The sequence below is a fragment of the Stegostoma tigrinum genome, chromosome 2, assembly GCF_030684315.1.
Source record: "Stegostoma tigrinum isolate sSteTig4 chromosome 2, sSteTig4.hap1, whole genome shotgun sequence".
NCBI classification, from domain to species: Eukaryota; Metazoa; Chordata; class Chondrichthyes; order Orectolobiformes; family Stegostomatidae; genus Stegostoma; species Stegostoma tigrinum.
Window position 1 is genome coordinate 152,164,261 of NC_081355.1, and position 17,989 is coordinate 152,182,249.

Consider the following 17,989-nt stretch of genomic DNA (forward strand, 5'->3'; position numbering starts at 1 on the left):
ACCTGTAGGCATGCACACCCAGGTCCCCCTGATCCTTGGTGCTTCCCAGGGTACAGCCTACTCCTCCTGTATTCCCTTGCTCTGTTGGTCCTGCCCAAGCGCATCACCTCACATTTATTCAGATTGAATTCCGTTTGCCACTGATCAGTCCAACTGACCAGCCCATCCGTGTCCTCCTGTTGTCTGAGGCTCCCCTCTTCTCCAGTTGTCAGCCACCCAATTCTCAGATCATCCACAAACTGATTGAAGAGCCCTCCGTGGAACGCCCTGCCTGCCAATGTAGTTAACTCAGCCACATTAGGGGCATTTAAACAGTCCTTGGATAAGCATATGGATGATGATGGGATAGTGTAGGGGGAGGGGTTTAGATTAGTTCACAGGTTGGCACAACAGAGGGCCAAAGGGCCTGTTCTGCGCTGTATTGTTCTATGTTCTACACTCAAGTCTAAATTTGTTACAGAAGCTATAAACAGCAAGGACCCAAACACTGACCCCTGTGGGCAGGCACAGGACAGAATAAAGGTAGGGGCCTGAGATGCTGCTGGGCCTGCTGTGTTCATCCAGCTCCACACTTTGTTATCTTGGATTCTCCAGCATCTGCAGTTCCCATTATCTCTCAGCCATACAACCTAATAGGTTTCTTTTTGTACAATGCAATATGATGAAGAATTTTTTTTTTAATCTTGAAATTCAGATGGCCAAGTGGAAATGGATACAGTTTTGGAGGACTGTGTAAATACCGATAACACAATAACAGCACATCACCTGTCAGAAACTGGGAACATCAGACGAAATCAATTTCAAAGTTAATTTGCCAAACGCACACTGGGTTTGTGCGAATCTACTTCTGACACCTTACAGAAATGCAACCTTTTGTTCTGTGGGAAAACAGATATAGAACAGAAGAAGGATGATAACACATCAAACTATGGGAAAAACAGGGCTTTGTCCGGGAAGTAAAAGGAATGATTTTATCGAATAGGGAGACTGGCAAATGGAATGTGGGCCTTTTTTCGAAGGAAATGTAATATAAATGTAGTGAGGTTTTGCTAAAACTGTATAACACATTAGTCAGATCACACTGGAACACTGTGAACAGTTTGAGATCCTTATCCAAGGAAAAATATTTCAGCATTGGAGGCAGTCCAGAAAAGGATTGAATATGGAGGGACTGTTTTATGAGGATAGGTAGATTAGGTTGGACCTGCACTCATTGGAGTTTAGAAGAATGAGAGGTGACCTTATTGAAATGTACAAGATTCTTAGGGGCTTTGAAGGGCAGATGTGGAGAAGTTGTTTCCCCTTGTGGGAGAGTGTACGATTGGAAGACATAATCTCAGAGTATAGTGTCACCATTTTGGATGGAGATGAGGATGAATTTCTTCTCTCAGAGGGGAGTGAGTCTGTGGAATCCTTTACTGCAGAGGGCTATGAAGGTGGGGGGGGGGTCACTGACTACATTCAAGGCTGAGATAGATTTTAATCGAAAGGTAATAGAGGATTACAGGCAAATAGAGTTGAGGATGATCAGATGCTAATATTAAACTGTTTCTCTTTGTTCCATTTTTCCAATAGCATTATTACATTGGACATCAGATGGATTCAATTTTTGCATCTTTACAATTAACACCCCTTTTTCCTGTTGAAATACAGGACATAACGGGCAATTTTCCACATTGTCAGGTAGATACCAATGTTGTAACTGTACTGGAACAGCTTGCCGGGGGAGCTGCAAGTTCTGGAGCACAAGTCTTCAGTACTATAGCCGGAATGTGGTCAGGGCCCATAGCCTTTGCAGTATCCAGTGTCTCCAACCGTTTCTTGATAATCACGTGGAGTGAATCGAATTGGCTGAAGACTGGTATCTGTAATGCTGGGGACCGCTGGAGGAGGCTGAAATGGATCATCCACTTGGCACTTCTGGCTGAAGATTACTGCGAATGCTTCAGCCTTATCTTTTACACTGATGTGCTGGGGTCTTCCATCATTGAGGATGGGGATATTTGTGGAGCCTCCTCCTCCAGTGAGTTGTTTAATTGTCCCCCACTGTTCACAACTGGATGTGGCAGGACTGTAGAGCTTAGACCTGATCCATTGGTTGTGGGGTCACTTAGCTCAGTCTGTCACTTGCTACTTTCACTGTCTGGTGTGCGAGTAGTCCTGTCCGGTGTGTGAGTAGTCCTGTCGGGTGTGAGAGTTGTCCTGTCTGGTGTGCGAGTAGTCCAATCTGGTGTGCGAGTAGTCCTGTCCGGTGTGCAAGTAGTCCTGTTTGGTGTGCGAGTAGTCCAATCTGGTGTGCGAGTAGTCCTGTCGGGTGTGAGAGTTGTCCTGTCTGGTGTGCGAGTAGTCCTGTCCGGTGTGTGAGTAGTCCTGTCGGGTGTGAGAGTTGTCCTGTCTGGTGTGCGAGTAGTCCTGTCTGGTGTGCGAGTAGTCCTGTCCGGTGTGCAAGTAGACCTGTCCGTTGTGCGAGTAGTCCTGTCCGGTGTGCAAGTAGTCCTGTCTGGTGTGCGAGTAGTTCTGTCCGGCGTGCGAGTAGTCCTGTCTGGTGTGCGAGTAGTTCTGTCCGGTGTGCGAGTAGTCCTGTCTGGTGTGCAAGTAGTCCTGTCTGGTGTGCGAGTAGTCTTGTCTGGTGTGCGAGTAGTCCTGTTTGATGTGCGAGTGGTCCTGTCTAGTGTGCAAGTCGTCCAGTCTAGTGTGCGAGTGGTCCTGTTTGATGTGCGAGTGGTCCTGTCTGGTGGGCGAGTAGTCCTGTCCGGTGTGCGAGTAGTCCTGTCCGGTGTGCGAGAAGTCCTGTCTGGTGTGCGAGTAGACCTGTCTGGTGTGCGAGTAGACCTGTCTGGCGTGCGAGTAGTCCTGTCTGGTGTGCGAGTAGACCTGTCTGGTGTGCGAGTAGTCCTGTCTGGTGTGCGAGTCATCCTGTCTGTTGTGCGAGTAGTCCTGTTTGGTGTGCGAGTGGTCCTGTCTGGTGTGCGAGTAGTCCTGTCTGGTGTGCGAGTGGTCCTGTCTGGTGTGCGAGTGGTCCTGTCCGGTGTGCGAGTAGTCCTGTCTGGTGTGCGAGTAGACCAGTCCGGCGTGCGAGTAGACCTGTCTGGTGTGCGAGTAGACCAGTCCGGCGTGCGAGTAGACCTGTCTGGTGTGCGAGTAGTCCTGTCCGGTGTGCGAGTAGTCCTGTCCGGTGTGCGAGTAGACCTGTCTGGTGTGCGAGTAGTCCTGTCTGGTGTGCGAGTAGTCCTGTCTGGTGTGCGAGTAGTCCTGTCCGGTGTGCGAGTAGACCTGTCTGGTGTGCGAGTAGTTCTGTCCGGTGTGCGAGTAGTCCTGTCTGGTGTGCAAGTAGTCCTGTCTGGTGTGCGAGTAGTCTTGTCTGGTGTGCGAGTAGTCCTGTTTGATGTGCGAGTGGTCCTGTCTAGTGTGCAAGTCGTCCAGTCTAGTGTGCGAGTGGTCCTGTTTGATGTGCGAGTGGTCCTGTCTGGTGGGCGAGTAGTCCTGTCCGGTGTGCGAGAAGTCCTGTCTGGTGTGCGAGTAGACCTGTCTGGTGTGCGAGTAGACCTGTCTGGCGTGCGAGTAGTCCTGTCTGGTGTGCGAGTAGACCTGTCTGGTGTGCGAGTAGTCCTGTCTGGTGTGCGAGTCATCCTGTCTGTTGTGCGAGTAGTCCTGTTTGGTGTGCGAGTGGTCCTGTCTGGTGTGCGAGTAGTCCTGTCTGGTGTGCGAGTGGTCCTGTCTGGTGTGCGAGTGGTCCTGTCCGGTGTGCGAGTAGTCCTGTCTGGTGTGCGAGTAGACCAGTCCGGCGTGCGAGTAGACCTGTCTGGTGTGCGAGTAGACCAGTCCGGCGTGCGAGTAGACCTGTCTGGTGTGCGAGTAGTCCTGTCCGGTGTGCGAGTAGTCCTGTCCGGTGTGCGAGTAGACCTGTCTGGTGTGCGAGTAGTCCTGTCTGGTGTGCGAGTAGTCCTGTTTGGTGTGCGAGTCGTCCTGTCTGGTATGCGAGTAGTCCTGTCTGGTGTGCGAGTGGTCCTGTCTGGTGTGCGAGTAGACCTGTCTGGTGTGCGAGTAGTCCTGTCTGGTGTGCGAGTCGTACTGTCTGGTGTGCGAGTAGACCTGTTTGGTGTGCGAGTCGTCCTGTCTGGTGTGCGAGTAGTCCTGTCTGGTGTGCGAGTGGTCCTGTCTAGTGTGCGAGTAGTCCTGTCTGGTGTGCAAGAAGTCCTGTCTGGTGTGCGAGTAGACCTGTCTGGTGTGTGAGTAGTCCTGTTTGATGTGCGAGTGGTCCTGTCTAGTGTGCAAGTCGTCCAGTCTAGTGTGCGAGTATTCCTGTCTGGTGTGCGAGTAGTCCTGTCTGTTGTGCGAGTGGTCCTGTCTGGTGTGCGAGTCGACCAGTCCGGTGTGCGAGTGGTCCTGTCTGTTGTGCGAGTGGTCCTGTCTGGTGTGCGAGTGGTCCTGTCTGGTGTGCAAGTAGTCCTGTCCGGTGTGCGAGTAGTCCTGTCTGTTGTGCGAGTGGTCCTGTCTGGTGTGCGAGTCGACCAGTCCGGCGTGCGAGTAGACCAGTCTGGTGTGCGAGTAGACCAGTCCGGCGTGCGAGTAGTCCTGTCCGGTGTGCGAGTAGTCCTGTCTGGTGAGTGAGTAGACCTGTCTGGTGTGCGAGTCGTCCTGTCTGGTGTGCGAGTAGTCCTGTCTGGTGGGCGAGTAGTCCTGTCTCATGTGCGAGTAGTCCTGTCTGGTGTGCGAGTAGTCCTGTCTGGTGTGCGAGTAGTCCTGTCCGGTGTGCGAGTAGTCCTGTCTGGTGAGTGAGTAGTCCTGTCTGGTGTGCCAGTAGTCCTGTCTGGTGTGCGAGTCGTCCTGTCTGGTGTGCGAGTAGTCCTGTTTGGTGTGCGAGTGGTCCTGTCTGGTGTGCGAGTAGACCTAGCCGGCGTGCGAGTAGTCCTGTCTGGTGTGCGAGTAGACCTGTCTGGTGTGCGAGTAGTCCTGTCTGGTGTGCGAGAAGTACTGTCTGGTGTGCGAGTGGTCCTGTCTGGTGTGCAAGTAGACCTGTCCGGTGTGCGAGTAGTCCTGTCTGTTGTGCGAGTGGTCCTGTCTGGTGTGCGAGTCGACCAATCCGGCGTGCGAGTAGACCAGTCTGGTGTGCGAGTAGACCAGTCCGGCGTGCGAGTAGTCCTGTCTGGTGTGCGAGTAGTCCTGTCTGGTGTGCGAGTAGTCCTGTCTAGTGTGCAAGTAGTCCTGTCTGGTGTGCGAGTAGTCCTGTCCGGTGTGCGAGTAGTCCTGTCTGGTGAGTGAGTAGACCTGTCTGGTGTGCGAGTCGTCCTGTCTGGTGTGCGAGTAGTCCTGTTTGGTGTGCGAGTGGTCCTGTCTGGTGTGCGAGTAGTCCTGTTTGGTGTGCGAGTGGTCCTGTTTGGTGTGCGAGTAGTCCTGTCTGGTGTGCGAGTCGTCCTGTCTGGTGTGCGAGTAGTCCTGTTTGGTGTGCGAGTGGTCCTGTCTGGTGTGCGAGTAGACCTAGCCGGAGTGCGAGTAGTCCTGTCTGGTGTGCGAGTAGACCTGTCTGGTGTGCGAGTAGTCCTGTCTGGTGTGCGAGAAGTACTGTCTGGTGTGCACGTAGTCCTGTCTGGTGTGCGACTAGTCCTGTTGGGTGTGCGAGCAGTCCTGTTTGGTGTGCAAGTGGTCCTGTCTGGTATGCGAGTAGTCCTGTCTGGTGTGTGAGTTGTCCTGTCTGGTGTGCGAGGCGTCCTGTCTGGTGTGCGAGTAGTCCTGTTTGGTGTGCGAGTGCTCCTGTCTGGTGTGCGAGTAGTCCTGTCTGGTGTGCGAGTAGTCCTGTCCAGTGTGCGAGTAGTCCTGTCTGTTGTGCGAGTGGTCCTGTCTGGTGTGCGAGTAGTCCTGTCTGGTGTGCGAGTAGACCTGTCTGGTGTGCGAGTAGGCCAGTCCGGCGTGCGAGTGGTCCTGTCTGGTGTGCGAGTAGTCCTGTCTGGTGTGCGAGTAGACCTGTCTGGTGTGCGAGTAGGCCAGTCCGGCGTGCGAGTAGTCCTGTCTTGCGTGCGAGTAGTTCTGTCTGGTGTGCGAGTAGTCCTGTCTTGTGTGCGCGTAGTCCTGTCGGGTGTGCGAGTAGTCCTGTCGGGTGTGCGAGTAGTCCTGTCTGGTGTGCGAGTGGTCCTGTCTGGTGTGCGAGTAGTCCTGTCTGGTGTGCGAGTAGACCTGCCTGGTGTGCGAGTAGTCTTGTCTGGTGTGCGAGTAGTCCTGTCTGGTGTGCACGTAGTCCTGTCTGGTGTGCGAGTAGTCCTGTCTGGTGTGCGAGTAGTCCTGTCCGGTGTGCGAGTAGTCCTGTATGGTGTGCGAGTAGACCTGTCTGGTGTGCGAGTAGTCCTGTCCGGTGTGCGAGTAGTCCTGTCTGGTGTGCGAGTAGACCTGTCTGGTGTGCGAGTAGACCTGTCTGGTGTGCGAGTAGTCCTGTCTGGTGTGCGAGTAGTCCTGTCTGGTGTGCACGTAGTCCTGTCTGGTGTGCGAGTAGGCCTGTCTGGTGGGCGAGTAGACCTGTCCGGTGTGCGAGTAGTCCTGTCTGGTGTGCGAGTAGTCCTGTCTGGTGTGTGAGTAGTCCTGTCTGGTGTGCGAGTAGTCCTGTCTGGTGTGCGAGTAGTCCTGTTTGGTGTGCGAGTGGTCCTGTCTGGTGTGCGAGTAGACCTAGCCGGCGTGCGAGTAGTCCTGTCTGGTGTGCACGTAGTCCTGTCTGGTGTGCGAGTAGGCCTGTCTGGTGGGCGAGTAGACCTGTCTGGTGTGCGAGTAGACCTGTCTGGTGTGCGAGTAGTCCTGTCTGGTGTGCGAGAAGTACTGTCTGGTGTGCACGTAGTCCTGTCTGGTGTGCGAGTAGTCCTGTTGGGTGTGCGAGCAGTCCTGTTTGGTGTGCGAGTGGTCCTGTCTGGTATGCGAGTAGTCCTGTCTGGTGTGTGAGTTGTCCTGTCTGGTGTGCGAGGCGTCCTGTCTGGTGTGCGAGTAGTCCTGTTTGGTGTGCGAGTGCTCCTGTCTGGTGTGCGAGTAGTCCTGTCTGGTGTGCGAGTAGTCCTGTCCAGTGGCGAGTAGTCCTGTCTGTTGTGCGAGTGGTCCTGTCTGGTGTGCGAGTAGTCCTGTCTGGTGTGCGAGTAGACCTGTCTGGTGTGCGAGTAGACCAGTCCGGCGTGCGAGTAGTCCTGTCTGGCGTGCGAGTAGTTCTGTCTGGTGTGCGAGTAGTCCTGTCTGGTGTGCGCGTAGTCCTGTCGGGTGTGCGAGTAGTCCTGTCGGGTGTGCGAGTAGTCCTGTCTGGTGTGCGAGTTGTCCTGTCTGGTGTGCGAGTAGTCCTGTCTGGTGTGCGAGTAGACCTAGCCGGCGAAGGAGTAGTCCTGTCTGGTGTGCGAGTAGACCTGCCTGGTGTGCGAGTAGTCTTGTCTGGTGTGCGAGTAGTCCTGTCTGGTGTGCACGTAGTCCTGTCTGGTGTGCGAGTAGTCCTGTCTGGTGTGCGAGTAGTCCTGTCCGGTGTGCGAGTAGTCCTGTATGGTGTGCGAGTAGACCTGTCTGGTGTGCGAGTAGTCCTGTCCGGTGTGCGAGTAGTCCTGTCTGGTGTGCAAGTAGACCTGTCTGGTGTGCGAGTAGTCCTGTCTGGTGTGCGAGTCGTCCTGTCTGGTGTGCGAGTAGACCTGTCTGGTGTGCGAGTAGTCCTGTCTGGTGTGCACGTAGTCCTGTCTGGTGTGCGAGTAGGCCTGTCTGGTGGGCGAGTAGACCTGTCCGGTGTGCGAGTAGTCCTGTCTGGTGTGTGAGTAGTCCTGTCTGGTGTGCGAGTAGTCCTGTCTGGTGTGCTGGTAGACCTGTCTGGTGTGCGAGTCGTCCTGTCTGGTGTGCGAGTTGTCCTGTTTGGTGTGCGAGTGGTCCTGTCTAGTGTGCAAGTCGTCCAGTCTAGTGTGCGAGTGGTCCTGTTTGATGTGCGAGTAGTCCTGTCTGGTGTGCGAGTCGTCCTGTCCAGTGTGCGAGTAGTCCTGTATGGTGTGCGAGTCGTCCTGTCTGGTGTGCGAGTAGTCCTGTCTGGTGTGCGAGTCGTCCTGTCTGGTGTGCGAATAGTCCTGTTTGGTGTGCGAGTCGTCCTGTCTGGTGTGCGAGTAGTCCTGTCTGGTGTGCGAGTGGTCCTGTCTGGTGTGCGCGTAGTCCTGTCTGGTGTGCGCGTAGTCCTGTCTGGTGTGCGAGTAGTCCTGTCTGGTGTGCAAGTAGTCCTGTCTGGTGTGCGCGTAGTCCTGTCTGGTGTGCGAGTAGACCTGTCTGGTGTGCGAGTAGTCCTGTTTGATGTGCGAGTGGTCCTGTCTAGTGTGCAAGTCGTCCAGTCTAGTGTGCGATTGGTCCTGTTTGATGTGCGAGTGGTCCTGTCTGGTGTGCGAGTAGTCCTGTCCGGTGTGCGAGTAGTCCTGTCTGGTGTGCAAGTAGTCCTGTATGGTGTGTGAGTAGTCCTGCCTGGTGTGCGAGTGGTCCTGTCTGGTGTGCGAGTCGTTCTGTCTGGTGTGCGCGTAGTCCTGTCTGGTGTGCGAGTAGACCTGTCTGGTGTGCAAGTTGACCTGTCTGGTGTGTGAGTAGTCCTGTCTGGTGTGCGAGTCGTCCTGTCTGGTGTGCGAGTAGTCCTGTTTGGTTTGCGAGTGGTCCTGTCTGGTGTGCGAGTAGTCCTGTCTGGTGTGCGAGTAGACCTGTCTGGTGTGCAAGTAGACCTGTCTGGTGTGTGAGTAGTCCTGTCTGGTGTGCGAGTAGTCCTGTCTGGTGTGCGAGTAGTCCTGTTTGGTGTGCGAGTAGTCCTGTCTGGTGTGCGAGTAGTCCTGTCTGGTGGGCGAGTAGACCTGTCTGGTGTGCGAGTAGTCCTGTCTGGTGTGCGAGTAGTCCTGTCTGGTGTGCAAGTAGTCCTGTTTGGTGTGCGAGTAGTCCTGTCTGGTGTGCGAGTAGTCCTGTTTGGTGTGCGAGTAGTCCTGTTTGGTGTGCGAGTAGTCCTGTCTGGTGTGCGAGTAGTCCTGTTTGGTGTGCGAGTGGTCCTGTCTGGTGTGCGCCTAGTCCTGTCTGGAATGTCTCACACTAACAATTGGAAATGCATTATGGGATCTAATGCCACACAAAACCAAGTTTAATGTAACTAAGTCTTTAGAAAAGTACTAACTGCGCTCAGAAGTACCTTTGTTGGTATTCTCATCATTGGGATGCATGTAACATTATTATACAACTGTAGGTATTCTTGGTGGAGTGTTATTTTAAACCCTATTGAATCTACCCACTCCTATAACTTTCAGAGAATCATAGAATCAGTGTGTACAGAAGAGGCCCTTTGGCCCATCCAGTCTGTACTACCACAGATACACCAGTATCTACACTTGTCCCACTAAACACATAGCCTTCCATGTTAAGTTCCTTCAAGTGCTCATGCGTCTATTTTTTAAAGGTTCTGAGGATTCCTGTCTCAGTTCCCCTCCCAGGCCGTGCATTCAGACACCCTCCACCCTCTGGATGTAAAAGGTTTATCCTAAAATTCCTTCTAAACCTCCTACCGTACTTTAAAATTGTACCCTCTTTGACTAAGGGGAATAACTGCTTTCTATCCACCCCTGTCCATGCCCCTCATAATCTTACACACCTCCAGCAGGTTGCCTCTCAACTATCTCTGGTCTTAGGAAAACAACTCGAGCTTGTCCAGTCTCTCTTCATCGCTGAAACGTGCCATCCCTGGCTAGATCCCGGTGAATCTCCCTCTGCACCTCCTTCAGTCCAATCACATCCTTCCTATAGCGGGGTGACCAGAGCTGCACACAGTACTCCAGCTGTGGCATAGTCAGAGTCCCGTACAGCTCCAACATAACCTCCCTGCTCTCACAATCTGTGGCTTAAGCGGTAAAGGCCAGTGTCCCATGTGCCTTGTTAATTACCCTTATAACCTGCCTTGAAGCCTCCAAGAATCTGTGGACGAACACCATGAGATCTCTCTGCTCCTCTGAGCTTTCTAGTGTTCTCCCATTCGAGCCTTGGCTTGTACTTTCTTCCAAAGTGCATCATCTCAAATTTATGAGGGTAAATTCCTGCCATCAACCTGCCCGTCTAACCAATCCATTTATATCCTCCCTTTTCCTAGCACCTTCTTCCTCACTGTCAACCACCTCATCAAATCTTCATATCATCCCCAAATGTACTTAGTGGCCTCCTCACACTCTCATCTACGTCACTTACGAAGGTTACCAACAACAAGGGACCCAGCGCTGATCCCTGTGGGCACTGCACACCGGACCCCACTCACACAAGTAGCCTGCTCTCACCTCCCTCTGCCTCCTGTCACTCAGCTCACTGTGGGCCAAGGTTACCCTGGCTCCTGTGAGCTGTTACCTTCTTCACCAGTTTCCCATGTGTGCCTTGTCAAATGCCTTGGTGGAATCCACATAGACCATATCCACGCACTTCATATTTTGAGCAGGAGGCTTTATGTTTTAGAGATGGATGGAATTTGATTTCTTAAATGTGTTCGTTTCAGCAATTCTTGGAATAATTCTAAATCCTTTCTCTTTCAACAAATCTTTTCTTCACAATGGGTTTGGTCCAAACACACCTTCCAGCGCGGCCCTACTATTCAAAAAGATGACACTAAACATTGATGGGAACAAGACGTTTGACCCCAAGCGTGGACTTGATGGCCTGAATGGCCGTTTCTTCCCTGTTGTAAAATCTCTATGACCCAACGACACCAAATCAGAATACAATCTCCCACTGATTCCACCATCAGGTTTGTGATCTGTGCAACTGCCTACAATGACATGGCAATGAGACATTGGGAGTCCAGAACTTTGGCAGGGGTGTGTCACAGTCTAAGGATATGGAGTAGGCCATTGAGGACTGAAATGAGGAGAACTTTCTTCCCCAAGAGAGTGGGGAGTCTGTGAAATTCCCTGCCACAGAAAGCGGTTGAGGTCAAAACAGTGAGCATTGTCAAGAGCGAGTTAGATCAGGCCCTTGGGCCTACAGGGATCAAAGGGCATGGGGACAGAGTGGGTACTGAGTTGGATGAGAGATAATAAAGTGTAGAGCAGGGTGAACACAGCAGGCCAAGCAGCATCTTAGGAGCATAAAAGCTGATGTTTCGGGCCTAGACCCTTCATCTGATAGGGTCTAGGCCGAAACATCAGCCTTTGTGCTCCTGAGATGCTGCTTGGCCTGCTGTGTTCATCCAGCTCCACACTTTGTTATCTCAGAATCTCCAGCATCTGCAGTTCCCATTATCACAGAGTTGGATGATTATTCATGATCCTATTGATTAGTAGAGCAGGCTTGAAGGGCAGGATGGCCCACTTCCTATGTTTCTGTAAAGCGAGCATGGGATCTTGGATAATGATGACACAGTATGCATCAACAAACCACTGTTTTTTTGTGTGCGGAGATGATGTAAAAGGTTTCGTTACCACTGGACAAACTTGACACATATTAGGATGAGAGTTGAGATAGTAAGAACTGCCAATGCTGGAGAATCTGAGATAACCAGGTGTGGAGCTGGACGAACAGAACAGGGCCAGGCAGCATCAGAGGAGCAGGAAGGCTGATGTTTCAGGTCAGGACTCCTCTTCAGTGAAGTTTTCCCAACTAGGCCTGAAACGTCAGTTTTCCTGTTCCTCTGATGCTGCCTGGCCTGCTGCTTTCCTCCAGCTCCACACTGTGTTGTCTAAGGATGAGAGTCGATTGTTTTGACACATTCCAAACCCATGACCACTTCCATCCAGAAGGAGAAGGGCAGCAGACACATGGGAACACCGCCCCCTGCAAGTTCCCCTCCAAACCACTCACCATCCTGACTTGGAAATATATCGCCGTTCCTTCACCGTCACTGGGTCAAATCCCGGAATTCCCACCCGAGGGGCATTATGGGTCAACCCACAGCAGGTGGACTGCAGCGGTTCAAGTAGGCAGCTCACCCCCACCTTCTCCAGGGGCAACTAGGGATGGAAAGAAATGCTGGGCCCAGTCAGTGATACCCACATCCCATAAATGAAAAAATAATACAAATTTGAGGTTAAAGACCTCGGAGATTTACCAGGAAGCTGCCTGGACTTATGATGAAAGGTTGAGGGAGCTAGGCCTTTTCTCACTGGAGTGAAGAAGGATGAGAGGTGACTTGATAGAGGTTTACAAGATGATGAGAGGCATCAACAGAGTGGATAGTCAGAGACCTTTTCCCAGGGTGGAAATGACTATTATGAGGGGCATAATTTTAAGGTAATTGGAGGAGGATATAGGGGAGATGTCAGAGGTAGGTTCTTCACACAGAGAGTGGTGGGCGTGTGGAATGTGCTGCCGGCAGTGGTAGTGGAGTCAGATACTTTAGAGACTTTTAAGCAACTCTTGGATGGGCACATGGAGGATAGTAAAATGTAGGGTGTGCAGGGTAAATTGATCTTAGAGTAGGATACTAGGTCAGCACAACATCGTGGGCCGAAGGGCCTGTACTCCGCTGTGCTGTTCTACGTTCTATACATATTCCAAGAGGTAACACTCTGTCACCGTGCCCAGAGGGACATGCAGAGTGGAAGGTGGAGGCCAAGTGGTATTAATATATTAATACAGAGACTGTGGTAACATCCTGGAGACCTAGGTATAAACCCTTCCATTGCAGATGGTAGAATTTGAATTCAATACTTCAAAAATAAATCTGGAATCAAGAGTCTAATGATGAAAACTGTTGTCAATTGTGTTCACTAACATCCTTTAGGGAAGGAAACTGCCATCCTTACCTGGTCTGGCCTCCATGTGACTCCAGGCCCACAGCAATGTGGTTGACTCTCAATTAGGGATGGGCAATAAATGCTGGCCTAGCCAGCGACATTCACACCCCATGAATGAAAAAAAAACACTTAGAGAACCTCAGGATTATTTTTGGGTTAGAGGTAGTACAAAGATTTAATGATAGGAAGATGTGTAATTCTGCCAGATACTAAGTCATGTACAGAAGGTGTAGAGGAGATAGAAATGACAATGCATTTCTTTACTGTGAAGCAGATTGTCTTTGCTGTTTATCAAAAGAGTACTTTTGTTCTGTCAAGAATTCTGCTTTTTGCAAGACCTAACAATAAAAATTTAGAAGCTCTTTTCTAGACCCCCAGGCAGTGGTAAGGAAAATTACTTGAACTATCTCGGATTCTCCAGCATCTGCAGTTCGCATTTTCCCTAATAATCTTCCTGGGTCAGTTAAGATTAGCCAAAAGTGGCACATCTTGACTACACTCAACAATTCGGTCTATCACAACTTTTTCTCTTGAAATCTTCTTAAAGAAAGGTTGAGACAAAAGTGATCTACCCACTGCAAAGTCATAATGGAGCTGTGAGCAACTGCATTGACATCGACCATGCAGCTGATATTGAGGTGGATTTGCAGGTTTTGTTAAGTTTACAGTACAATTGTTCTGTTACAGTACCTTTCAGTGAATTTATAGAACACTCTTGGTTAAGCGGAGACATTATTGCGCAGTAAAAACCGAAAGAACTGCGGATGCTGCGAATCAGGAGCAAAAACAAAGTTGCTGGAAAAGCTCAGCAGGTCTGGCAGCATCTGTGGAGGAGGAAACAGAGTTAAAGTTTCGGGTCCAGTGACCCTTCCTCAGAACTCCGGCTTCTGAGGAAGGGTCATTCTGAGGAAGGGTCACCGGACCCGAAACGTTAACTCTGTTTTCTCCTCCACAGATGCTGCCAGACCTGCTGAGCTTTTCCAGCAACTTTGTTTTCATACATTATTGCATATTTTCTTCCAAGTCGATCAGTTCCTCTGTCTGAATAAAGTGGGCAAGGTCGGAGGTTATGGTCCAACAGGTTAAGTCAAAAACCATAAGTTTTCGGAGTGCTGCTCCTTCACCTAATGATGTGACATCACCAAACCATCCCCCGGGACTTCGCCTGATGAAGGAGCAGTGCTCCGAAAGCTTGTGATTTTAAATAAACCTGTTGCACTATAGACTGGTGTTGTGTTACTTCTGAGTCGGTTCATCCCAGTCCAGCACAGGCACCGCCACATCTTAAATAAAATGGCTATGTTTAATTATCCAGTCCTCCCTGAAACTTTGATCGTTACGCCAACACAACGCAGAATTGATTCTTAAAATAAACATTTTAAGGAATTATTAAATGATTGCAGTCTCACATTTAACCCTGCAAGGACCAAGAGAAAAAAAAATAGAAATATTCTCAAATTCTTAAGGTGATATTCAGAGTGCTGATTTTGGTTACCTTAATCAAGTTGTTTCTGCTCTGTTACAGTGTCCTTGGAAAATGCTACTGCTCTGGAAACACCCACGATTGGAATATTTTGTCATAGGACCAAGGCTATTCTAGCAATGCTGACCAAACTTGCTCAGTAATCTGAGATCTCTTCTGGGTGGGTCTTAGTCTAACATCACGTTCATTTATCTTGCTGTGAGGTAAAAACAGTCGAGCCACTGAACAATACAGAGTGTGTGTTCAGTCTCTGCTGGTTTCTCATTCCCCACGAATAATTACTCCTCTCTGTCTGTCTACTTTAGCTACTCTCTTCCTTTTGATAAACTTGGAACGATTCTCACAATCTGCTTTTTTGTTTCAAATCAGGCCAGTTTGTTTCCTAAATGATCTTTTCCTGCTTGATCACCTTTCTGGTGGCCCTTAACTGGTTTCTAAAGCTTCGCCTACCTTCAGGCTTGTCGTTATGCTTTGTAATTAACTTCTTACCAAATGTAGTTTCATCTTCTTCACTCAGTTTGTTGAGGCAACGTTCCATTTCCCTTTTAATCATGCACTCGGGATGGAAACCATTAGCCTGAAAGGAAGGGCAAATTGCAATATAACGGCACTTCTGAGAAAGTTAAAACTCATTTGCATAGAGCAAGACTTCCATCACACTTTATAAACTCAACCTCTGTATTATACTCCTCCCAATATTTCTCTCTGTTTGATGGAATAATGTGGAAAAGCCCCCAAAACCCACTCTGGAGACGACCCAGTTCATTTCCCAAAAGAAGAGCTGAATTGAAATTTATGCTACAGAGTTTGAAGTACAACATTAGTCGTGTAATGTCACTGTAAGGGATAACACAGTGAGGAGCTAGAGGAACACAGCAGGCCAGACAGCATCAGAGGAGCAGGAAAGTTGACGTTTTAAGTCAGGACCCTTCTCCAGAAATCTGAAGAAGGCTCCTGACCCGAAACGTCAGCTTTCCTGCTCCTCTGCTGCTGCTGCGACTCTCCAATTCTACACTATTATCTCAAGCACAAGCACTGGCAGTTCTTCCAATCTGTTTTTACTGTATGGGTGCCCTCTTTCGAGAAACGGGTACAAACCAGCATGGTTAAAGACCATGCTCGGATGCTGGCATGGCTTCAGGGGATAGCAGAGGCATTCCTGACCATTATCTAGTTGAACACCTGCCTGATGATGGCAGGAGCAATCAAACTCAATGGTCAACTCAATGGAGCTACAATTCCCGCAAATATTGGTGAATTCAGAGCAGAGGTCTTGAGGGAATCCTCAATCCATTCCAGCAGAAACACTGTGGACCAGAATGGATCCCTTTGGTGCTGTTGTGACATTGGATATCTGCTGATCTTGTCCCCAGTTCGTGTTGGGAACGAAAGTGAATCTTTGCACTGTTCCCTTTCAAACCGAAAGAAGCTTCTCTGTGTATGAACAGGGCAAGAGTGTCGACAGAATCGTCGCATCTCACTGCTGCTGCAGTTCAAGAAGTCAGCTCACCACCATCTTCTCAAGGGCAACTAGGGAGGGGCTGTAAATGCTGTCCCAGCCAGTGACACTCACATGTCATGAATAAATACATAAAAATAGTCAAAATTGAATTGGGTAGAAGACGACGGTCTCTGCTTTTGTACAATTGCAAGCCACATATTGGGTCAAGACACAGTAACATCAACACAGATTGAAAAGGCTCAAAATAAAATACCAAGTGGTCCAAATTTGCTACTTTTGTTCCAGGTTTGGCACAACTGCAGGTTCCACACTGCCAGGGGATTTCTGTGATGAATTGCCAAGGTGGAAATTCATTAGAAATATCAGTGCAGTGTGATCATTTACAGGAACAGTGTTTGCAATGTTACAAAACAACTTAAACAGGCACGTGTGCATGCGCGCACACACACACCACACACTCACACACACACAGACACAGTCACACACACAGTCACACAGTCACACATACGCACACACACCACACACGCACACACACACCACACACTCAGACACACAGACACAGACACACACACACACACACACACACACACACACACGCACACACACACACACACACACAGTCACACACACAGTCAGTCACACACACGCACACACACCACACACTCACACAGTCACCACACACTCACACATACACACACACACACACACACACATACACACACATATACACATACACACACACAGTCACACACACGCACACACACCACACACTCTCACACACACACACACACACACACACACACGTGCACACACTCTCTCTCACGCTCACACACACACACACACGTGCACACACACTCTCTCACACACACTCTCTCTCACACTCTCACACACACACAAACACAAGCACACATACACACACACACACACACACACATACACACACACACACGCCCACGCACACACACACAGATACACTCTTACACACATACACACGCACACACAAACATACTCACACACATACATGCTCACACTCACACCCAGACACCCAGACACACACACACACACACAAACCCACACATTCTCTCACACTCACACATACATACACACACGTGCACACACACTGTCACTCACACACACTCACTCTCACACTCTCTCTCACACACACAAATACACACAGATACATACACACACACACACACATATTCTCTCACACTCACACATACATACACACACGTGCACACACACTCTCTCACACACACAAGCACACACAGAGACATACACACACACAAACACACACGCACACAGACACACACACGCACACACACGCATACAGACACACACACACACACACACATACAGACACACACACACACACACGCACACAGACACACACACGCACACAAACACATACACACACGCATACACGCACACACACGCATACAGACACACACACACACACACACATACAGACACACACACACACACACACACACACACACACACACAACCTGGGTTCGATTCAACCCTTGGGTGACTGTCTGTGTGGAGGTTACACATTCTCCCTGTGTCTGTGCAGGTTTCCTCTGGGTGCTCCAGTTTCCTCCCACAGTCCAAAGATGTGCAGGTTAGCGTGGATTGGCCGTGGGCAATGGGTCCGGGTGGGACACTCTTTGGAGAATTGATGCAGACCTGATGGGCTAAAAGGCCTTTCTGCACTGTAGGCGTTCTATGATTCACACACACATCCCCTCCCTCCCTAACTAGGAATCTTAACAAGCCCAATATGTATTTGTGTGGACCTCAATGTCTCTAACGAGGAACTGGCAGTAAATGCTGGATCAGATAGTGATACCCACATCCCAGGAATGAATAATAAAAAGTAGCATTTCCTACATTCCTCTGTATAGTACAATGATTCCATAAGGTTGGGTGCTAGAGTCCAAAACTAGAGGGGATAGGTTTAAGGTGAGAGGGTAAAGATTTAAAAGGGACCTGAGGGGCAACTTTTTCACACGGGGGGTGGTGCATGTATGGAATGAGCTGCCAGAGGAAGTGGTGGAGGCTGGTACAATGACAACATTTAAAAGGCATCTGGATGGGTATGTGAATAGGAAGGGTTTAGAGGGATATGGGCCAAATGCTAGCAAATGTGTCTAGATTCATTTAGGATATCTGTTCAGCATGGACAGGTTCGAAGGGTCTGTTTCCATGTTGCACATCTCCATGACTTTATCACTGACGACGATATTGCTACGAGCATAAACATTTTGCTCCTCGAGCTGTATGCAGTCATTGGCTCCTTTCATCACGCTATTAGTTAATATT

The 17,989-nt window shown here is 50.0% G+C and overlaps 1 protein-coding gene across 6 annotated transcripts in view; it reads right to left on the minus strand.

Annotated features, from left to right (window-relative positions):
- The window catches only part of LOC125462947 (pituitary adenylate cyclase-activating polypeptide type I receptor-like), a 211,882-nt gene that overhangs the window by 115,853 nt on the left and 78,040 nt on the right, over nucleotides 1–17,989 (minus strand). For 5 of the 6 annotated variants that reach the window (XM_059640288.1, XM_059640301.1, XM_059640286.1 and 2 more), the window contains one exon: nucleotides 14,692–14,779. The exons of the other annotated variant lie outside the window; for it this stretch is intronic. In XM_059640288.1, coding sequence (XP_059496271.1) covers nucleotides 14,692–14,779 — 88 coding nt within the window. The remainder of the gene's footprint in view (nucleotides 1–14,691; nucleotides 14,780–17,989) is intronic. 6 annotated transcript variants of the gene reach the window in all.